The sequence below is a fragment of the Oncorhynchus kisutch genome, linkage group LG3, assembly GCF_002021735.2.
Source record: "Oncorhynchus kisutch isolate 150728-3 linkage group LG3, Okis_V2, whole genome shotgun sequence".
NCBI classification, from domain to species: domain Eukaryota; kingdom Metazoa; phylum Chordata; class Actinopteri; order Salmoniformes; family Salmonidae; genus Oncorhynchus; species Oncorhynchus kisutch.
The window spans coordinates 23,169,450-23,191,821 of record NC_034176.2 but is presented as its reverse complement, the minus strand read 5'-3'; the positions used below and the strand labels follow the sequence as shown (position 1 = coordinate 23,191,821).

The window sequence follows — 22,372 nt, the reverse complement described above, 5'->3', positions numbered from 1 at the left end:
CCAAGTACAAAATATCATAAGTAATCCTTTTACAACCAAGTGTCTTAAATAATTACAGGTCTAAATGTAATTTGGGTGGCTGTATCCAATTATGGTCCCCTTTGATTTCTATTGGTATCCGTCTGTGCCACACGTGAGGAGCTCTTTGATGTTGCATACCATACTTCTCAATTTAATGAGCATATTTCAGAAACCCACAGAGGACATTTCTTTGATGGTAATGTGAGGCATGAACACGTAAGCAGTTAAATAGTTTTTATTCAGGGACTAAAATTGTATAATAAATAAAAAACTGCCTTCTGAAACAGGGCCCTGTGCTCTTTGCTTTGTCCCGGTCCGTTTCAGCAGCACCCTGGGGCCCATGGGCGGTAAGGCTAGGACACAATAGGAGTTCAGTCTAGTGAGAACAGAATGGCAATACTGGCAAGGACAAAGAGAGATTAGGGTGGTCCGTAGACATTGCAGATAAAAGACATGGCTGGGGCAGCAGGCTCAGTGCGACCATCCCACCAACTGAACGGGGCCAGTCAGCTCTGTAGGGGCCAGTCAGGGGGCAGGCACAGGAACGCACAAAACACACAGGCAGACACACACACATAAAAAGACATACACATCAGGTATTTACGGTCTGAAAGACACTCACCCATCAGGCAAACCAGGAGTATTTTTTGGGATTGATATCAGGTATTTTATATCTCCTTGCCAATGGGGCAACCTCCACAAGCAGTGTCAAGTTGTGTGACTACTGAGGTCACACCCCCACCCAAGTTATAGGGCTACCCTTAATGTCAATCCCCGCACACACACACTTTCAGAGCAAGGTTTATGATTGACCAAGATGTAACTCAACACACGCAGTGGTAATACTACTCCATATCACTAAGGCTTCCAGTCAAAATCAAACAATCCCTGCTGAGGCAGCAGACTGGGTGGAACTTTGACACTGTGTCCGATGCAACCATCTAGCTACCAGTAAACACAGCGTATTTAAAAGGGCTGAAAATCAATAGAGTTTCCGATTCGGCAGACAGCACACACACAGATAGCTCTTCTTCACTGGTAGATAGAAAACGGTCATGATGAAGGATGCACTTTACCATGGCCCTTGTGAAGGAGTGTGGGTCACTGGACAAGGAACACAGGCCTTCTTCACTGGACCCCAAATCTAAGTCTGTAGAGAGTGGAACAAGGGGAAAGATCTCATTTGATTGCGCCATAAAACTGGACTACAGTAGTCTCTTATTGCAGAGGATCCCTTGTAAACAATATCTCATTAACAGTGATCACATGGATGAGAGTAACACCCTGCAGTACCTGGATTTGGAGTGCAGGGCACACAGTCATTCTGTGTCACATGTAGAAAATGAAATACAGCCCGTACGCAGACAAAGATGTTCTTTTCAATAAGTTATCACTTCAAAATGATAAGAAACTAAACAAAATGAGTAGCCAGAACTGTGATGTGCACCGGTTTTGCTACGTACCAAAAGAGAACAAGCAACAGATGAGGTGCTACCCTGATGATACTGTTTTGCAAATTTCAGTTAGAGTTAATCTGCAAACATCTCAAACAGCTTACTTTTCACTGGAACATTCAATCTACAATAGACCTTTTCATTCCCTGGTAAATATAGCTGTGCTGGTGGGTACAGTAGGCTGCAAGTGAGGTGAGAGACAACACTTAAAACACATTTATGTAATGGAAAAAAGCCATTTACGTCCAGTTGGGCCACAGTATACTATGCTCATCAATTCTGATAAGGGAGGGGGGGGGGGGGGGGCAGGATTGTGTCAAGGCACAGATCTGGGGAAGGGTACCAGATCTGGGTAACAGAAGTTTTGAAGGAAAGGGTAGCATTGAAGGTGCCCAAGAACACAGTGGCCTCCATCATTCTTAAATGGAAGAAGTTTGGAACCACCAAGACTCTTCCGAGAGCTGGCCACCCGGCCAAACTGAGCAGTCGGGGGAGAGGGCCTTGGTCAGGGGGGGGGGGTGACCAAGAACCAGATGGTCACTCTGACAGAGCTCAAGAGTTCCTCTTTGGAGATGGGAGAACCTTCCAGAAGGACAACCATTGCTGCAGCACTTCAAATCAGGCAGAAGCCACTCCTCAGTAAAAGGCACATGGACAGCCAGCTTGGAGTTTGCCAAAAGGCACTTAAAGGACTCTCAAACCATGAGAAACAAGATTCGCTGGTCTGATGAAACCAATATTGAACTTCTTGGCCTGAATGCCAAGCGTCACATGTGGAGGGAACCTGGCACCATCCCTACGGTGAAGCATGGTGGTGGCAGCATCATACTGTGGGGATGTTTTTCAGCAGCAGGGACTGTGAGACTAGTCAGGATTGAGGGAAAGATGAGTGGAACATTGTACAGAGAGATCCTTGGTGAAAACCTGCTCCAGAGCACTCAGGACCTCAGACTGGGGCGAAGGTTCACCTTCCAACAGGACAACGACCCTAAGTACACTTCAAAGACAATGCAGGAGTAGCTTCGGGACAAGTCTCTGAATGTCCTTGAGTGGCCCAGCCAGAGCCCGGACTTGAACCCGATCTAACATCTCTGAAGAGACTTGAAAATAGCTGTGCAGCAATGCTCCCCATCCAATCTGACAGAGTTTGAGAGGCTCTGCAGAGAAGAATGGGAGAAACTCCCCAAATACAGATGTGCCAAGCTTGTATCATACCCATGAAGACTTGAGTGTAATCACTGCCAAATGTCCTTCAACAAAGTACTGAATAAGAGTTCAATCTTAGTTTCATCAGACCAGAGAATATTGTTTCTCATGGTCTGAGAGTCCTTTAGGTGCCTTTTGGCAAACTCCAAGCAGGCGGTCATGTGACATTTACTGAGTAGTGGCTTCCATCTGGCCACTCTCCCATAAAGGGCTGGTTGGTGGAGTGCTGCAGAGATGGTTGAACTTCTGGAAGGTTCTCCCACCTCCACAGAGGAACTCTTGAGCTCTGTCAGAGTGACCCTCGGGTTCTTGGTCCCCTCCCTGACCAAGGCCCTCTCCTCCCGATTGCTCAGTTAGGGCGGCTAGCTCTAGGAAGAGTCTTGGTGGCTCCAAACCTCTTCTGTTTAAGAATTATGGAGGCCACTGAGTTCTTGGGAACTTTCAAAGTTGCAGAATTGTTTTGGTACCCTTCCCCAGATCTGTGCCTCGAAACAATCCCGTCTCTGAGCTCTACGGACAATTCCTTCGACCTCATGGCTTGCTTCTTGCTCTGACATGTGCCTTCCCAAATCATGTCCAATCAATTTTAAATTTACCACAGGTGGACTCCAATCAAGTTGTAGAAACATCACAGGGATGATCACTGGAAACAGGATGAACCTGTGCTCAATTTTGAGTCTCATAGCAAAGGGACTCAATACTTATGTAAATAAGGTATCCGTTTTAAAATGTTTATCAAATGTGCCACAAAAATTTAAAATTAAACTGTTTTTGCTGTCATTATGGGGTAGCGTGTAGATTGTATTTTAAAAAAAATTAATCCTGATCATTTCGAGAATAAGGCTGTAACGTAACAAAATGTGGAAAAAGTCCAGGGGTCTGAACACTTTCCAAATGCACTGTATAAACGTGTCATTCATTACTCATTCTACATGTACAACAGAGTAGACAGCCAGCACAGTCTGTCACTAAAATGCTGCTAGCAGTGTGTGGTACTGCAATGAAAAACTGAGCATTAATTTTCCATGTTCATTGATACTTTCGTATTAGTAGGGTCTGCTCTGTTCTTCAGTGCATTCAGAAAGTATTCATACACCAACTTATTCAAAATGTTCTTGTTACAGCCTGAATTCAAATGTTTTTTAAATGTTTTATTCTTACCCATCTACAAACAATACCCCATAATGACACCGTTTTTAGAAATGTTTGCAAAATTGATTGAAAACTAAATACAGAAATATCTCATTTACAGAGTATTTACACCACTGAGTCAATACATGTTAGAATCACCTTTGGCAGAGATTACAGCTGTGAGTCTTTCTGGGTAAGTCTAAGAGCTTTGAACACCTGGATGTTACAATATTTGCCCATTCTTTTCAAAAATCAAGCTCTGTCAAATTGGTTGTTGATCACTGCTCGACAACAATTTAAGTCTTGCCATAGATCTACGAGCAGATTTAAGTCAAAACTAACTCGGCCACTCAAGAACATTCAGTCTTCTTGGTAAGCAACTCCACTGTAGATGTATACTTGTGTTTTAGATTATTGTCCTGTTGAAAGGTGAATTAATATCCCAGTGTCTGGTGGAAAGCAGACTGAACCAGGTTCCTGTAGGATTGCCTGTGCTTAGCAACATTGTTTGTTTTTTTATCCTGGAGGAAAAAAATAAATAAATAAATACTCTCCAGCCCTTAACAATTACAAGGATACCCCTATGATGCAGCCACCACTACGCTTGAAGATTTGGATTTTCCCCAAATATCACACTTTGTATTCAGGACAAAAGTTAGTTGCTTTACCACATTTCTTTCAGCACTACTTTAGTGCATTGTTGCAAACAGAATGTGTTTTAGAATATTTGTATTTTGTACAGGCTTCCTTCTTTTCACTCTGTCAATAAGGTTAGTATTGTGGAGTAACTACAATGTTGTTTCAGGTTTCTCTTATCACAGCCATTAAACTAACTGTTTTAAAGTCACCATTGGCCTCATGGTGAAATACCTGAGCAGTTTCCTTCCTCTCCGGCAACTGAGTTAGGAAAGACGCCTTTATCTTTGCAGTACCTGGGTGTATTGATACACCATCCAAAGTGTGTGTACGTGTGTGGGGGGGGGTACAGAGATGTGGTAGTCATACAAAATTAATGTTAAAACACTATTATTGCACACATGTGTGTCCATGCAACTTGTTAAGATTTTTTTTACTCCTGAACTTTATGCTTGCCATAACAAAGGGGTTGAATACTTTTTGAGTCAAGACATTTTAGGTTTTAAATCAAATCAAATGTGTCACATACACATGGTTAGCAGATGTTAATGCGAGTGTAGCGAAATGCTTGTGCTTCTAGTTCCGACAATGCAGTAATAACGAACAAGTAATCTAACTAACAATTCCAAAAAACTACTGTCTTATACACAGTGTAAGGGGATAAAGAATATGTACATAAGGATATATGAATGAGTGATGGTACAGAGCAGCATAGGCAAGATACAGTAGATGATATCGAGTACAGTATAACATATGAGATGAGTATGTAAACAAAGTGGCATAGTTAAAGTGGCTAGTGATACATGTATTACATAAGGATGCAGTCGATGATAGAGTACAGTATATACGTAGCATATGAGATGAATAATGTAGGGTAAGTAACATTATATAAGGTAGCATTGTTTAAAGTGGCTAGTGATATATTTACATAATTTCCCATCAATTCCCATTATTAAAGTGGCTGGAGTTGAGTCAGTGTCATTGACAGTGTGTTGGCAGCAGCCACTCAATGTTAGTGGTGGCTGTTTAACAGTCTGATGGCCTTGAGATAGAAGCTGTTTTTCAGTCTCTCGGTCCCAGCTTTGATGCACCTGTACTGAGCTCGCCTTCTGGATGACAGCGGGGTGAACAGGCAGTGGCTCGGGTGGTTGATGTCCTTGATGATCTTTATGGCCTTCCTGTAGCATCGGGTGGTGTAGGTGTCCTGGAGGGCAGGTAGTTTGCCCCCGGTTATGCGTTGTGCAGACCTCACTACCCTCTGGAGAGCCTTACGGTTGAGGGCGGTGCAGTTGCCATACCAGGCGGTGATACAGCCCGCCAGGATGCTCTCGCTTGTGCATTTGTAGAAGTTTGTGAGTGCTTTTGGTGACAAGCCGAATTTCTTCAGCCTCCTGAGGTTGAAGAGGCGCTGCTGCGCCTTCTTCACGATGCTGTCTGTGTGAGTGTACCAATTCAGTTTGTCTGTGATGTGTATGCCGAGGAACTTAAAACTTGCTACCCTCTCCACTACTGTTCCATCGATGTGGATAGGGGGGTGTTCCCTCTGCTGTTTCCTGAAGTCCATAATCATCTCCTTAGTTTTGTTGACGTTGAGTGTGAGGTTATTTTCCTGACACCACACTCCGAGGGCCCTCACCTCCTCCCTGTAGGCCGTCTCGTCGTTGTTGGTAATCAAGCCTACCACTGTTGTGTCGTCCGCAAACTTGATGATTGAGTTGGAGGCGTGCGTGGCCACGCAGTCGTGGGTGAACAGGGAGTACAGGAGAGGGCTCAGAACGCACCCTTGTGGGGCCCCAGTGTTGAGGATCAGCAGGGAGGAGATGTTGTTGCCTACCCTCACCACCTGGGGGCGGCCCGTCAGGAAGTCCAGTACCCAGTTGCACAGGGCGGGGTCGAGACCCAGGGTCTCGAGCTTGATGACGAGCTTGGAGGGTACTATGGTGTTGAATGCCGAGCTGTAGTCGATGAACAGCATTCTCAAATAGGTATTCCTCTTGTCCAGATGGGTTAGGGCAGTGTGCAGTGTGGTTGAGATTGCATCGTCTGTGGACCTATTTGGGCGGTAAGCAAATTGGAGTGGGTCTAGGGTGTCAGGTAGGGTGGAGGTGATATGGTCCTTGACTAGTCTCTCAAAGCACTTCATGATGACGGATGGGAGTGCTACGGGGCGGTAGTCGTTTAGCTCAGTTACCTTAGCTTTCTTGGGAACAGGAACAATGGTGGCCCTCTTGAAGCATGTGGGAACAGCAGACTGGTATAGGGATTGATTGAATATGTCCGTAAACACACCGGCCAGCTGGTCTGCGCATGCTCTGAGGGCGCGGCTGGGGATGTCGTCTGGGCCTGCAGCCTTGCGAGGGTTAACACGTTTAAATGTCTTACTCACCTCGGCTGCAGTGAAGGAGAGACCGCATGTTTTCGTTGCAGGCCGTGTCAGTGGCACTGTATTGTCCTCAAAGCGGGCAAAAAAGTTATTTAGTCTGCCTGGGAGCAAGACATCCTGGTCCGTGACTGGGCTGGATTTCTTCCTGTAGTCCGTGATTGACTGTAGACCCTGCCACATGCCTCTTGTGTCTGAGCTGTTGAATTGGGATTCTACTTTGTCTCTGTACTGGCGCTTAGCTTGTTTGATAGCCTTGCGGAGGGAATAGCTGCACTGTTTGTATTCGGTCATGTTACCAGACACCTTGCCCTGATTAAAAGCAGTGGTTCGCGCTTTCAGTTTCCCACGAATGCTGCCATCAATCCACGGTTTCTGGTTAGAGTTTTAATCGTTGCTATGGGAACGACATCTTCAACGCACGTTCTAATGAACTCGCACACCGAATCAGCGTATTCGTCAATGTTGTTATCTGACGCAATACGAAACATCTCCCAGTCCACGTGATGGAAGCAGTCTTGGAGTGTGGAGTCAGCTTGGTCGGACCAGCGTTGGACAGACCTCAGCGTGGGAGCCTCTTGTTTTAGTTTCTGTCTGTAGGCAGGGATCAACAAAATGGAGTCGTGGTCAGCTTTTCCGAAAGGGGGGCGGGGCAGGGCCTTATATGCGTCGCGGAAGTTAGAGTAACAATGATCCAAGGTCTTTCCACCCCTGGTTGCGCAATCGATATGCTGATACAATTTAGGGAGTCTTGTTTTCAGATTAGCCTTGTTAAAATCCCCAGCTACAATGAATGCAGCCTCCGGATAAATCGTTTCCAGTTTGCAGAGAGTTAAATAAAGTTCGTTCAGAGCCATCGATGTGTCTGCTTGGGGGGGGATATATATGGCTGTGATTATAATCGAAGAGAATTCTCTTGGTAGATAATGCGGTCTACATTTGATTGTGAGGAATTCTAAATCAGGTGAACAGAAGGATTTGAGTTCCTGTATGTTTCTTTCATCACACCATGTCACGTTGGCCATAAGGCATACGCCCCCGCCCCTCTTCTTACCAGAAAGATGTTTGTTTCTGTCGGCGCGATGCGTGGAGAAACCCGTTGGCTGCACCGCTTCGGATAGCGTCTCTCCGGTGAGCCATGTTTCCGTGAAGCAGAGAACGTTACAGTCTCTGAGTTCCCTCTGGAATTGCTACCCATGCTCGGATTTCGTCAACCTTGTTGTCAAGAGACTGGACATTGGCAAGAAGAATGCTAGGGAGTGGTGCACGGTGTGCCCGTCTCCGGAGTCTGACCAGAAGACCGCCTCGTTTCCCTCTCTTTCGGAGTCGTTTTTTTTTTTGGTCGCTGCATGGAATCCACTCCGTTGTCCTGTTTGTAAGGCAGAACACAGGATCCGCGTCGCGAAAAACATATTCTTGGTCGTACTGATGGTGAGTTGACGCTGATCTTATATTCAGTAGTTCTTCTCGACTGTATGTAATGAAACCTAAGATGACCTGGGGTACTAATGTAAGAAATAACACGTAAAAAAAACAAAAAACTGCATAGTTTCCTAGGAACGCGAAGCGAGGCGGCCATCTCTGTCGGCGCCGGAAATTTCTAATTAATGTGTAAATATTTTAAAAAACATACCTCGACTTTGACATTATGGGGTATTGTGTGTAGGCCAGTAACCAAATATCTCAATTTAATTCATTTTAGATTCAGGCTATAACACAACAAAATGTGGAAAAAGTCAAGGAGTGTGAATACTTTCTGAAGGCACTGTACATTTTGGGCGTTCAGACAAAGGAAAGGGGGATACCTAGTCACGTCTTCAGCACCCGGGAACAGTGGGTTAACTACCATGCTCAGGGGCAGAACGACAGATTTTTACCTTGTTAGCACAGGGATTCAATCCAGCAACATTTCAGTTACTGTCCCAACGCTCTAACCACTAAGGCTATCGTTAGAAAGATTAAGTTCTCGTCTATTTCAGTCAAATAATGCGTTACGGTATCCATATGACCGATTGTTGGACCAAACCTCAAATAGAGAGTTTAAATGGCTTGTTGTCAGAAAGCAAGAAGTCATCTTTCGTCTTTTCTGTGAGTGGGAGGGGCTTGGTGTCTGTGTGCGAGTGGGAAGTTGCACAGTGCACACAGCACAGAGGGAGTCAAAACCAAAGACACAGAACACTCATACATTATATATATATTTTTAAACAAACTTCGATTTCTGCAATACAGGCATTTGGAACTTTGCTTTAAAACATGAATTCAAATTAATTCTATGTCGCCCGATTCCTTTCTGAACCGTAGAACCTGAACCTACTAGATTGTGAAGACCTAGGCACAGCCTAAAGGGACGTCATTCTGTCACCTGACTGAGCCGAGAGCTAAGTTAGCAGGGCATGCTCCAGAGGTACCCTCCTCCTTGCTGGCACTGACTGATAAAACATATCTGTCACACACACACACTGGTGTGCGTGCGGACATACCAACAAAGCATGTTTTTTTTTTACATCAGCAGGCTCGTGACCCATGGCCTCAGCTCAGTCTGGCTCTGTATGCAGTCACACAGGGCAGGCTTAGCACCTCAGTCCTGTCATGTGACTACCATGCATCTGATCTGAACCTGCAACACTCAAGCAAAGGCTTAAAATCATCATCTCTCAAAGTGAATACTTCCCATCTCAGTGACGTAAGGAGGATATGAGGAAAGAGTGAGGAACTGTGTGACGTTCTGGGGAAGAGTAAAAGTTGAGTAGTTGCATGTGCTGGTCTCGAGAACCCAAGAAGCCTGATAACTTCCCTACTATGGGTTCTCAGCTGAACGTATTGACCACAGCTCCATGTTAACTACAATCCTTTGGCTCTGTTTTAACATTTAGAAACGTTAATAATCCTCACCATTTCCCTCACAAGGCAAAAAGGGACATTCACTGACTCCACTGTAGTGCAAGGGAATTGGAGTCATGATAAGGGCAAGAGCTAGTCTAGCTGTAATGTTCTGACAGATAAACCTGATATTATCAAAACATGTGACATTCAAAGCCAATCTATCCAGCAGTGAATAAAAACATGTTTCTCAAACTATTTATTGTTAACTGTGTGAATCACCAACACTGATCGAGGACCAGTAGAGAAGAACTAGCCTATCAGATAATTCTACTAACACATTAGTAATCATGCATCAAAGCAGAAACTTTTGAATTCCAGATCGCCAACTAACGTTACTGGTGAACGGTAGCAGTTTGCCTTGACTGTTATCTTTACAGAGATTACGCTAGCAAGGCAAGCAATTAGAATATAGTGCTGAGCGATGAAACAACATTTCTGTTATTTTGGGGTTATTAAAACAAAGGTAGGTTTAATTATTTGAATTCCATTTTGTTTCATTTCAGTCTTCGGGATCCCAAGGGGTGCACGTTTTGGTTTTTGCACTAACACTACACAGCTAATTCAAATAATAAATTTGATCATTTGATTCGTTAGTTAGGATAAAAAACAAAACGTGCAGCCCTTGGGGTCACGAGCACCAAGTTTGGGAAACGCTGGTGACAAAGTGTAGTTTGTCAACTGGAGGTGCACACAGCAAATGGATCTGAACAAAGAAAAATATATTAAGTCTATATTTTTTATTTGAACGATTATTTCTCTCTGATATGAAAGATAAGGGGCATATTAGCATATGTTTAAAAAACATTTTGCAAAGCGATGATTAGTGTCACAATTGTTGTTTACACACAGCCAACGGTGGCCGAAGCAAACAGCTGAAAACCCTAGAAGGGCTTTCAAGAACTAACTAGCTAGGTACACTATAAATACACAAAAGTATGTGGACAGCCCTTCAAAAATGTGTTGATTCAGCTATTTTTAGCCACACCCGTTGCTGACAGGTGTATACAAATTTAGCACACCGCCATGTAGTCTCCATAGACAAACATTGGCAGTAGAATGGCCTTACTAGAGAGCGCCGTAACTTTCAACATCATAGGATGCCACCTTTCCAACAAGTCAATTTGTCAAATTTCTGCCCTGGTCAATTGTAAGTGCTCGTATTGTGACGTGGAAACAACGGCAACAGAGTTGGAGGAATAATGGTCTGGGGCTGTTTTTCATGGTTCAGGTTAGGCCCCGTAGTTCCAGTGAAGGGAAATCTTAATGCCACAGCATACAACATTCTAGATGATTTTGTGCTTCCAACTTTGTGCAACAGTTTGGGGAAGGCCCTTTCCTGTTTCAGCATGACAATGCCCCCATGCACAAAGTGAGGTCCACACAGAAATGGTTTGTTGAGATCGGTGTGGAAGAACTTGACTGGCCTCCACAGAGCCCTGCCCTCAACACCATCAAACACCTTTGGGATGAATTGTTACACCGACTGCGAGCCGGGCCAAATCACCCAACATCAGTGCCCAACCACCCAACATCAGTGCCCAACCTCAATGGAAGCAAGTGCCCACAGCAATGTTCCAGCGCCTAGTGGAAAGCCTTCCCAGAAGAGTGGAGGATGTCATAGCAGCAAAGGGGTGAACCAACTCCATATTAATGCTCATGATTTTGGAATGAGATGTTCAACGAGAAGGTGTGCACATACTTGTGGTCATGTAATGCATGTTAAAGGCCGATTCGCGACGTGCACTAGAAAAATAGCAATTTCAACGAGTATTATTGGATAACTAGCTAACTCAAGGTTAATATTAGTTAGCGAGACTAATCATAAACGTATTATTAGCCAACTACGTTAACGTTAGTTAGCAGGCTGGCTAATTATCCAAATATCCATTCTCTGTTTCTCATGTTAACTGTCAACAATTGATAGACAATTTTGTACCCGATTGGAGTTTACCACGTTAGTTAGCTGGCTAACTTGGGTAGTTGTAGTTTCCTCTTTGAGCCATCTTATAACGTAGCACACGTTAACGTTACGCCAGTTTGCTAACTAGTAGCGGCGAGCTAGCCTAGTCCAGTCAATCGAAACAATATACATCACATGGCTAGTTAGCGGCTAACGTCAGTTAGTTAAGCTGTGAGAATGCTATTTTCTCGTTATGACTTTGACAGGTCAAAATAAATATATTGCTGTTTGGGTACGACGTAGTTATGCTTCTTCCAGTCCTAAAGTCACAGTTAGCTAGTAATCGTAGTCAGAGCTGGCCATTGCTTGCTCTTTCTGCAACTGTTTTTGTTGTTGTTATGAGGGCGGACCCCAAAACTGAGGCCTCTGTCAAAACACACCGAAGCAGGAAAACAACCGGCGGACTCACCAGAGAGAAAGCAATGACAATAGAAACGTTAATGATCCAGTTGAAGATCCGTGCACTGGGTTTGCAATAAATTACACGTTAGGAAATACATTTGTCATATCCGAGGCCAGTTTCAATACGTCCCGTAGAAGAATCGAGTCGCCATCGCTGCGAATCGCCAACCCAATATTATACGTGACGTGATACGCAACGTAACCACGTTTATTTGGATGTGGGGGATGGGTACGCAAACGAATCACATGAGCATGTAAACAAATAAATAAATGCAAGCTTTACGCTATCCGGTGACGTTGGGACGTCCATACCATAAGCCCTGACACCTATCCTAACCTTAACCGTTTTAAATGTTAACTTCAATTGGGTAGCGTCAGTTGGGACATCCCAAGGATTCGGTTGAGACTTTTCCAAGAAAAGTACACCGTTTTTAAACCTATTTCTACCATCTTTGTTTACATCTGTCTTAACGTTACATACATTTTTAGTAGGCCTAAACGTATACTAGGCCACCAGAGAGAATTTGTCATTGTAGAAAGCCAGCATTTACCTATTTTCCTATGCTTTTTTTTCCCTGTGTGTGTGCGCACTCCAAAAACTGAGACTAATTTGTGATGCCTAAAGTGGTAACAAAAAAACACAACACACATAGGACCTTATTCAATAATGTATTGGATGATGGTTTCATACATATGTGAATCCAAGACACTTGGTATATTTTTGTCCATTCCTTAACAGCTTCCAATGCCTTGAAACATGAGATGAGATGTTAGCCTTTTGAGCACCTCATCTGTATTAACAGGTTTTAATTACAATAATTTTGACAGGAGAGGTGACGCCAGAGCACATATTGTTAAACAACATTTGGAATCCCTTTATGATCAAACCCAAATCTCATAGGTAATTCAGTAAAACAATCCCATCCTTGCTTACCCAAGTACTCAACCACTTTACACCTTTTAGTGACAGAGGTCTATGACCATCAAATCACAATCTATCAACAAGGCCAGAAAAATAACGAGGCTTAATTGATATGGGATAAAAAGTCATTTCTAAATGTCTGCTTTTTACTTAGGGATTTGGGATAGAACATTTCAGAGGGACTTTGTTTAGTCTGGTTTTCATTCAATTCACCATCTTATTCACACATTACTAAACCAGTCTTGTGAATACTACAAAGAGTCAATTCAGTCAGTTGAATATATAACACATTGTGTCTGTCACAAAAATTGCCAATTGCAACATGCATGGTTTCACCAGTGTAAAAAGGGATAAGTGCTGATTCAATGTCAATGCGCCAGAACAATAATACAAAAGTATTTACCCTTTTAAGTGATCAGTATGAAATTGCATGCAAAATTCAAACAGTTAAATTAGGTTTGTGAATATGTAAAGGTCCATAAGGGTCTGTGTAAATCAATTCCATTTTCAGCCATTTATTTGTCAATTCTTCTGTGTAAGACGATGAGATCTCATACAATAAATGTTACTTCTAAGTACTCCCATACACAGTATCACTGATATAGAAAATGAGTTGTAAAAATAAAGGACAGTTCATCATAGATTAATATAGGATATCCAGATTCCCCATTTCATCCTTAGAGGTATACAGTGTCATTCTGAAGTGTCAAGCACATACTGTATCTGCTCAGCAAGTATGGAAGAGTCAGTTCTGTCAGGATGTCAGCAATTTTATACTTTTACCTCTCCCCGTTTGCTTCACAAAAAACACTATATTAAATGACCTAACATTGTCATTGTACCAGTGGATTACAAAATAGCCTGCCATTTCTCTCAAAAAACAACCATTAGTTTTCCATGTGCATTCCCATAGTTAAAACTTCCATAATCCCATATAACATATGGCAGAACCATTCTGTCTACTGGTTTCTTCTGTTATTATATTCATTAATTATTGTGTTTACCAGTTATGAAAGCGACTGGTTCAGTAAAGCTTTAAGAAGCAAGACTACCCTGAGAGAAGGTCTAAAACATGGGCAAGCTTGCCAGACCAGAACTGGCTCATATGGGTTTTAGTTAAAGGGATAGTTCCCCCAAATAACAAAATGACATATTGGTTTCCTTACCCTGTAAGCAGTCTACGGACAAGGCTCGGCTGCAATCTATGCTTTGGTTTAGTTTGTTGGATGGGATTTTTTTTTTTTTAGCATTTTTCTGGCATCATGTCCAAATTATCTGAAAATATCTCAAATTGATTGTGAAGCTCAACAAAAAGTTTTGTCACGTGCACAAGTATAGTGAAATTGCTGCTTATAGATGATTTGAACATGATGTGCGAAAATGCTAATATCAGTAACATGACTTGAATAGGATTTGTGCCACAAATGCTAAAAGGTTAACATTTGGTAACTGTGCCAGGGAAATAAAGCCAAAGCATGGATTACTGTCGTTCCTTGTCCGTAGACTGGTTTCCTTACCCTGTAAGCAATGTAATTTGGAAGAATGATCCCTTTAATAAATCTGTACACTATATTTCAATATAGGCAGCACATTTTGTTCAATAATATAAGATATCATTTTCAGTAAATGTGTAATATTTATATATCTATACATATACAATCCAAATCCTCTGAACTAGTTAGACAGTGTTTACTACCAATTTCAACGATACAGTAAAGGCAAAGACTCACTTGTGGACACTAAAAATTACATTTCTTGAATCCTCACAATTATTTAAATCTAAGTGCTGTAAGTAGTTCATACACAAGGTATTGAAGACCTATTAAAATGGTTGAGTACAAAACAGAAGGAAAATACAGAAGATTATAACGAACTGCAAGCATGACAAAACTAATATATTCAATACAGTAGTGGCCAGCGGCAAGGATAATGAGACAATCAATTCCATTTTGTGTCATAGAATGTACATTCTAACTGAATTCAATGTAGTCAAATGTTGGTCACACTGTATCATGTTCTTTCCATCAGGATTCATTTGCATGCTTTCAGATTGTTATTCCAGTCAGACAGAGCCAAACAGAGGGACTTGTCAGTGCTCTATAGTGCATTATTTCTTTCTACAGTATGTTTCCACCATGTAATCAAACCAGAGTTGTTTGTATGACTCAAGACTGTGTCTGCCCACTGAGCTAAGAACAAGATCGACATGAATGCAGGAGGAACAGCATGAGTCTCTGAAAGGACAGAATTAGGATGGAGAGAAAGGGAGCAGAGGATGAAGCATGTCCTTTGTAATCCAAGAGCAGGGGTTCTCAATGTGGTCTTTAAAGAATGCTCATGTTTGCCTGAGACTCCTCACTAGAAGATTATCAGGTTCCATTGTTGTCGGAGACATCACTCAAACATATCTTAATCCATTTATTCAAAGGTTGGAAGGTCATGAGTGTGAATGACAACGCAATCATGGCATGATCTGCATCAACAAAAACTGAGGTAACCAGGTGTGCATTGGCCCGTTATAGTCTGAAACCAGTGATTTAGAGGACGAGAGCAGTCTGAAATAAATAATGTAAACTGTGCTCATGTGTAGTGAGTTTCATTTACTGCCTAATAAACCTCAATGATAAAAAATAAATACAAAATACACTAAATAGATTCTACATTTCCATTCTTATTTTTTGCAGATGTTTTTTTTTCCTCACCAATTTTTGCTCAAGTATATCACAGGTGACTAACTATAGAGGATAACAGGGTCAGTGAAGTACCATGCTACATCTGGTTCAGAAGGCTATTGCAGACAATTCTACAACATGTACAACCACACTTTATATGTTTGTTACAAATGTTTCAAAACATACAACCAAGAAACCAGGTACATACGAGATGTTGAATATTTAGAGTCTTAAAGGACTATCTCTCAGTCAGTAGTAGAATTTCACGGTACTTGACTTAAACAGTCCCGTCTTACAGACAAAATCTGAAAAATTGCTATTCAAAAGGTAGCAAATTTGGTCAGTCTCTTTTTAAATAATTATAGTGCTTTTGATGGCTTAAGACAGAGGTCTTTTTTAATCTCACCCAGTGGCAATCTATACAACTTCAGTGTACATTTCATGACACCATAGCTGCAAAAGTCTTTACGTCAGAGTCCATTAGGTAAAACAACAGCTAGTGCTGTTACATATATTTCAAAGTAATATCCATTATCAAAAAACCTAAAACACATTTATAAATATTTTTTATTTTCTAAAAGTCCTCTAAGGGAATTTTTCTGTAAGAGTTTAGCTCTGGTTCCCCCGGTTTTCCGAAAAGGGTTATTTATTTAGTGTGATCAGACAGGGAGCACAGGCGTTGAGGAGCCAGGCTCCACTCCATGTGCTCAGGAAGCTTCTCTTTGAGAGTCTCCCATGTGCGGTGCGATTCAGCAGGACTGAGGAAATGTGGAGAGAGGGAGGGGCCTAAAACTCCCACTCCAAGGTCTCCTCCCGGTTAGCTGCTCTTTCCAGCCTATGGATGATATTGTTGAGGTTGGCCATTTTCTCAGTGCGTCTCTGAACACTCTTGTTGGGCTTGGGGCTCTGGATGGGAGGCAGGGGGTTAGGGTCCAGGCTGTGGTTGGTGCTTGTGGTGGGTGGGTTGGGCAGGGATGGGGAGATGGGTGTAGAGGAAGATGGGACAGGGGAGACGGACATCATGAGGCCGGGTGAGGAGGCAGCGGAGGGGGAGTTGAGGGAGACCTCTAGGCTGCTGCGACAGGGCTCCGATGATGCCTTGAAGCTGACTGGGTCTACAAAAGACTTGCTGGAGTTGTCACCCTCGTGTCTGGACTGGCTGGCTCTCTGGGGGCCATCTAGGGAGAGCTCCCCATGGAAGAGCCCCTGAGCCTGGCTACTCATCCCTTCTTCCTGCCTCAGGCTCTGAATATAGTGTGGAGCCAGGTGGGGCTCTTGGCAGCCGACCATCAGGTCCCCATGCTCCGTTTTCAACTGAGGGAACTGGACGCCCATAGAGAAACACTGGATCTTAGACTGTCCGTTGAAGCCTTCCCTCTCCTCCTCCTCTCCCTCACTGGCCTCCTGTTTGACATGAGGCAGTGATGTGTTGGCGCTGAGGGGGAGGATGGGGTGGGGGGTGCGTCCAGTGGGGTGCAGCAGCCCCCTCTCATCCCCGTCTGAGGTGGGGCTCTGTGTCGCCGAGGGAGAGTAGCTGTGGTGTTCTGCATCCGTGTCGTTGTCCTGGAGACCCTCCATGAGGACCTCCCGTCGCATCCTGGACCTGCTTAGAAAAACACAACAATCAAACAAACAGTTGGAAGGAGTCGTGTATTTCATTCATCCAAAACAAGCATTCAAGTATTCTGTTAGTAATTCCATGTACTATATTGATCAAATGTCATTATTCTAGTCCCTCTGGGGGTGGGGATCTGAAGCAATGTCTGACCTATAGTTGTGAAACCAGTTGATGACGGTATTGGTTTTGAGGTTGAGCTGGGAGGCCAGTATCTCAATGGTGTGCTGGGATGGGTATGGCTCCAGGAGATAGGCCTTCCTCAGAGCATCCTTCTCCTCAGCCCCCAGCACCACCCTGGGCTTCTTCACCTGGCTGTAGGGACACAGGTCTATGGAGACCAGGGCCGGGCTCACACACTCAGAGCTGGCGCTGGGAGAGTCACTATCTGAGCCGGTACTCAGCAGTCCATACCGCCGCTTCAGATAGGCTGGGAGGACAACAGAGAGAGAAAGAGTTAGAGAATTCAATGACGACGCACGGAATAACATGAATCAATACGTCACACAGTATAGCTGCTGTACATACATCAATGGGTACACTCAGTGCTCTACTGTATATGAGCAGGTACAGCAAATACACATACTGCTAACCCTGATAACAGAACACCAGATACCATGCTGTAAATAGACCAACCTTTCTTCTCCATCTTCTTCATGTCCCTCAGCTTGTCCACATTGTGCGGGTCGTTGAGCCACAATTGCATGCGGACAAAAGGCTCCCTGCCTTTGAGGCTGAGTTTATGCCAGGGCTTGGGCCTGGAGAGCAGGTCTGACACTGAGCCCTGGGTGAGGCCCAGTATACTCTCCCCAAACAGCCGCTGCCCTAGAACACGCACACAAACAAAAAGGTGTAAACACACACCTTAACACGTTTCCCAAACAGAGCACACAAAGTAGATCTGTTTAAACACTGCTGACCTAGTAGACACATGACATAACTAAGACTCAGGGTTTTTCCTAGTCAGGTGGTCAGACCAAACCACAAAACATATCAATAACTCACCAGAACATAGACACTCATTTCTAAAAACCCATATCCAGATACTCCAACATACTCACCTAGGTTGTTGTCTGTCAGTACCTCCTTGACTTTCTTGGTGATAGCGTATGTGTCCAACTCTGGGTACATGGCCACCAGCTCCTGGATGCCCAGCGGGGTGTGGGGCTGGTGAAGGGAAAGCAGACTGGGGGTGGACTTCCCTCCCTCTGGGTGGGGGTTCACCAGGCCCTCAGGCTGCTGGTTCTCCTTGCTGCTCTCCAGGGTCAGGCTGACAGGCTCCACCAGCGGGCTGGGGTGGCTCTCCTCTGGGCTGGGGGGCGGGGAGGGCGACGACTGGGCCGTCACTGGGCTTTTATCTATGGGCGGAAGTCACAAAACATCAGAGGGTAATATAATCAGTTAGAGAAACAGATGAAGAAGCAAAGAGACCTTCTCCATTCAACTGATTGACCAGAACTTAAATGTATACAAACTATTACTTCTATTAAATAAATGTGTCCATGTTGCAATGTGATATGGAGTGGCCCACCTTGAGAGGTGGGTTGGGTCTGGCTGGGGAGCTGGTTGAGTCCTTGTCCCAGCTGATCCAGCAGCCACAGCTGCATGCGGATAAAGGGTTCCCTGCCTTTCTGGGTCAGCTTGCTCCAGGGTTTGGGCCGAGACAGCATGTCACTCACACTGCCCTGAGACAGACCCAGCACCTGGAGAGGACACCAGAAACAGGATAAGAGTCAGCAAGTAAAATAGAGTAAACAGGAGTAAATAGTAAACAGCTATTTCTAATGTGAATATGAATCTCAAGGTGATAAAGATCTTGGGAAGAAAAGTTTGGCTATTTCATACACTCTTTTGCAAAACGAAAATCAGTTTGAGATGTGACAAAATAGTGAAAATAGACTAAATCAAAATCAACTTCACCACATTACATTTTAAATGTTGCATATCTACAACCACTAGAGGGCGGTAGCACACAACCTATACAATTAAATAAAGCTTTTGCTCTGGAATCATCTTTTACTTAAAAAGAAGCCTTGCTAATTACTTAGTTGTATGATGCTACAAGGCATAAAAGAGTCACAGAAAAACAATGCAAACCATTTTAGATGAAGCATGGACAGACAAATCAGGACGAAGTAAGGAAGTCAGTACAGCAAAGTAAAGTGAACAAACCTTTTCACCAAAGATCCTCTGACAGATGCCATTCTTGGCCAGCTTCTCTTTGACCTGTCGGGTGAGTTCGATGGTGTCCACCTCGCGATACATGTACATCTCATACTGCTCCGGTGTCAGGGGCGGCACGGTGGGCTTCAGGGTGCGGGGGATATATGATGGGTAGTAGGCCAGGCCACGGCCAGTTGACTCTCCACTCACTGACACGTCTGACTCCACCTTCACCTCCACAGACTGCATCATCCCCGAGCCAGTGTCCTCCTCGGCCGCAGACGCCTCCTCACTGTTGGGCAGACACTCTCCATTCTCCAACCGGGGCAGGGCCGAGGGGCCCGAGGACGAGGAAGAGGACAGGGAGGGAGACACTGAGGTGAAGGGCTGAGAGCTGCCGCCCCCTACGCCACCCACCATGCCTATGGGCCCCCGCTCCACGGACCAGTGTTGGTCGAAGTAAGTCCCTGCCTCGCCGATCTCTGACTTGACTTTACGGATGATGTTCTGAACGAAGGCGGCAGGGGAGAGGACACTGAGGGGGGTTTGGGGGCTGCTGATGGGGTTGGCCATGCACATAGTCACCGTGCCCCCCTCCTCCTGTTTGATGAAGGTGGGTAGGGGCAGGCCCTTGGAGGGCTCAGGGAGCCCCAGGCGCTTCACTTGGGGCCCAGCGCTGGTGGCAGAGGCCCTGCCACAGACCTCCATCTCCATCAGAGCCTGCTGCTGCGCCTGCATCTCCCTCCTGGCCTGCTCCAGGATGTTCTTGATGGTGTCGTCTGAGCTGCTGTCTGCCCCGTTACTGCTCCTGCCCGAGGGGCTGCCCAGGGACGACTTAATGTCACCTGCAGAGCGCACACACACAGTCACAACACACCTCTATGAATACATACTCCACACCAACTTCAAAAACTTAAACTGCCATCAAAACCAATTGCTGTCCAAATGTATACACCAAAATAATGATAATCTAAATGTCACCTGACCTAGCACAGTTGAATAAAGAGTAGATGTATAACCTGTTCCCGACCCACCTCCTCTCTGGGACTGGATCTCCTTCTTGGCCTGCTCCAAGATATTCTTGATGGCGTCGTCTGACCCAGTTTCAGGAGTTCGGATGCGAGGAGTGATGCTCCCTGCCACAGAGAGGGTAACAGAGAGAGAGAAAGGGGGTGAGTGGGATGGCTGATCAGAGAGCAGTTACAAGGCGTTGCTTTTGACTGGTAGATCAATGGCTGCCTTTGAGATCTTGGCATCTGATGTTGCAGTATACGGCAAGTTCAACTTTCAAAAGCTCTGAAATCTGGGGAGAAAACAAAGTTTAAAAGTAACACAACAAACATGGGAGAGGAAGCCATGAAGAAGTTTGAGGTGCAGGTCAAGGAGATTAAAAGGTTGAACCGCAGAGAGGTCCAGAAACTACACCAACAGCCTTTCAAAACACACCACATGAGAGATGAGTGGGCAATGCTGCTCTATCCCTCAGCACTAATAAAATCCTGAAATGAAAACACTGCTACCGCAATACATCTGCAGACAACCTTCAGTTTTAGCACATTAAATGCTTTTGAATGAATGCCTGCAATTCTTTCAGTTTAGAAAGTGAGTTTTCATGGCTGGACACTGTGATCCTGTCCAGTATTTCCTGACCCACCCAATGATCTGCTGTTATATCTGTGGTTCAGGATAACCACTGTTCAGTCCACTCACCTCTCTGTCGGACCTGGATGGTTCTGAGGGCCAGAATGTTCTGCTCATCAGACAGGAACTGTTTCATCTTGATGAAGGGCTCCTTGCCTTTCACTGTCAGCTTCCTCCAGGGCTTGGGCCGGGCCAGGATCTCACTGACCGAGCCCTGTGATAGGCCCAGCACGTAGTGACCAAACACACGCTGGCCAATGTTGTGCTTCAGCAGCTGCTCTTTGATCTGGAAGGCAATATCTGCTGTCTCCAACTGGTCATCATCGCCTGCAGTGGAGCTCCCACTCTCTGATTGGTCGCTGGGCAGGCCAGCCTCAATGCCCCCAGTTCCTGCAGGTCCCTGATTGGTTGACATTAGGGCGGCTTTGGCTGCGTACAGGGCGGTGGGGAAGGCCATGATGGGGCTGCCGGCTTCCTTCTTGAAAAGTGGGGAGCAGAGGAGCTGCTTGTGGAGGACGTGGTCCACAGACAGCCTGCCCCCTGAGCAGGGGGACACAGAAAAGGGGCGGGGGAGGTCGTAGCTAGAGGAGGAGACTTCCATGGTGGGAGGACCAGGGCTGGCCGAGGTACGCACATCCACCTGGGAGACTGAGAAGAAGGACCCTGTGGGCCTGCCCCCCTCTCTGCCTGACTCCTCCGATTGGTCCTCATCTATAGACACGGACACACTCAGTTTGACAGCACTTTCACAGCCACTGGGGTTAAAGCTGCATAGAATCAACACAGACACTACGTGAAGCTTACATACACTGTGTAGTCTCGGGTCTATAAACTACAAAACAGCTTTCAAGAACTACAATTAGATGTCATAGACATACCAGCTGACTTGGAAGGCGAGTCGAGACTGACTCCCTGATCTACAAATAACCTTGCATCATAAATAACTACTGCATATGATTTGTAGATCAGTCAGTCACAATTTACCCATGATACATCACGGTTTTGATGCTCTCGAACGTGGCCATAGACACTGTTGCCTCACCATTGTTGTGTAAGACTCTGGCCTTATCCATCAGGTATTTGTGAGAGGGAAGAAAGGCCTCTTTGTCCAGCAAAAGAGCCTCTGCAGCCTTGGCAGATTCCTGGTGACACATACAGGCTGTTAAATTCCGATGTATCAATTATAGTGGCTGTAGATATCCTTACAATGGATGCTGCTCACTAAGGCATTCAATGGCCCTGCTGCACTTTTCCTTCCTTGACCGCAGTGGAACATTAAGAGGAAA

The 22,372-nt window shown here is 44.8% G+C and overlaps 2 protein-coding genes across 10 annotated transcripts in view; both read right to left on the bottom strand.

Annotated features, from left to right (window-relative positions):
• Positions 1 to 12,253, bottom strand: part of LOC109878277 (myotubularin-related protein 3-like) — a 30,547-nt gene extending 18,294 nt beyond the window's left edge. For 6 of the 7 annotated variants that reach the window (XM_020470523.2, XM_020470553.2, XM_020470544.2 and 3 more), the window contains exons 1-2: positions 12,081 to 12,253; positions 1,098 to 1,171 (exon numbers count right to left, since the gene is read on the bottom strand). In XM_020470523.2, coding sequence (XP_020326112.1) covers positions 1,098 to 1,100 — 3 coding nt within the window. In that variant the 5' untranslated portion in view covers positions 1,101 to 1,171; positions 12,081 to 12,253. The remainder of the gene's footprint in view (positions 1 to 1,097; positions 1,172 to 12,080) is intronic. The other variant, XM_020470538.2, reaches the window with a different exon arrangement.
• Positions 12,254 to 12,726: 473 nt separating this feature from the next.
• The window catches only part of LOC109878268 (homeobox protein cut-like 2), a 124,540-nt gene continuing 114,894 nt past the window's right edge, over positions 12,727 to 22,372 (bottom strand). For 2 of the 3 annotated variants that reach the window (XM_031819226.1, XM_031819231.1), the window contains 9 exons: positions 22,129 to 22,228; positions 21,156 to 21,797; positions 20,480 to 20,581; positions 19,455 to 20,290; positions 18,814 to 18,985; positions 18,344 to 18,640; positions 17,919 to 18,107; positions 17,436 to 17,712; positions 12,727 to 17,273 (listed from right to left, as the gene is read on the bottom strand). In XM_031819226.1, coding sequence (XP_031675086.1) covers positions 16,454 to 17,273; positions 17,436 to 17,712; positions 17,919 to 18,107; positions 18,344 to 18,640; positions 18,814 to 18,985; positions 19,455 to 20,290; positions 20,480 to 20,581; positions 21,156 to 21,797; positions 22,129 to 22,228 — 3,435 coding nt within the window. In that variant the 3' untranslated portion in view covers positions 12,727 to 16,453. The remainder of the gene's footprint in view (positions 17,274 to 17,435; positions 17,713 to 17,918; positions 18,108 to 18,343; positions 18,641 to 18,813; positions 18,986 to 19,454; positions 20,291 to 20,479; positions 20,582 to 21,155; positions 21,798 to 22,128; positions 22,229 to 22,372) is intronic. The other variant, XM_020470513.2, reaches the window with a different exon arrangement.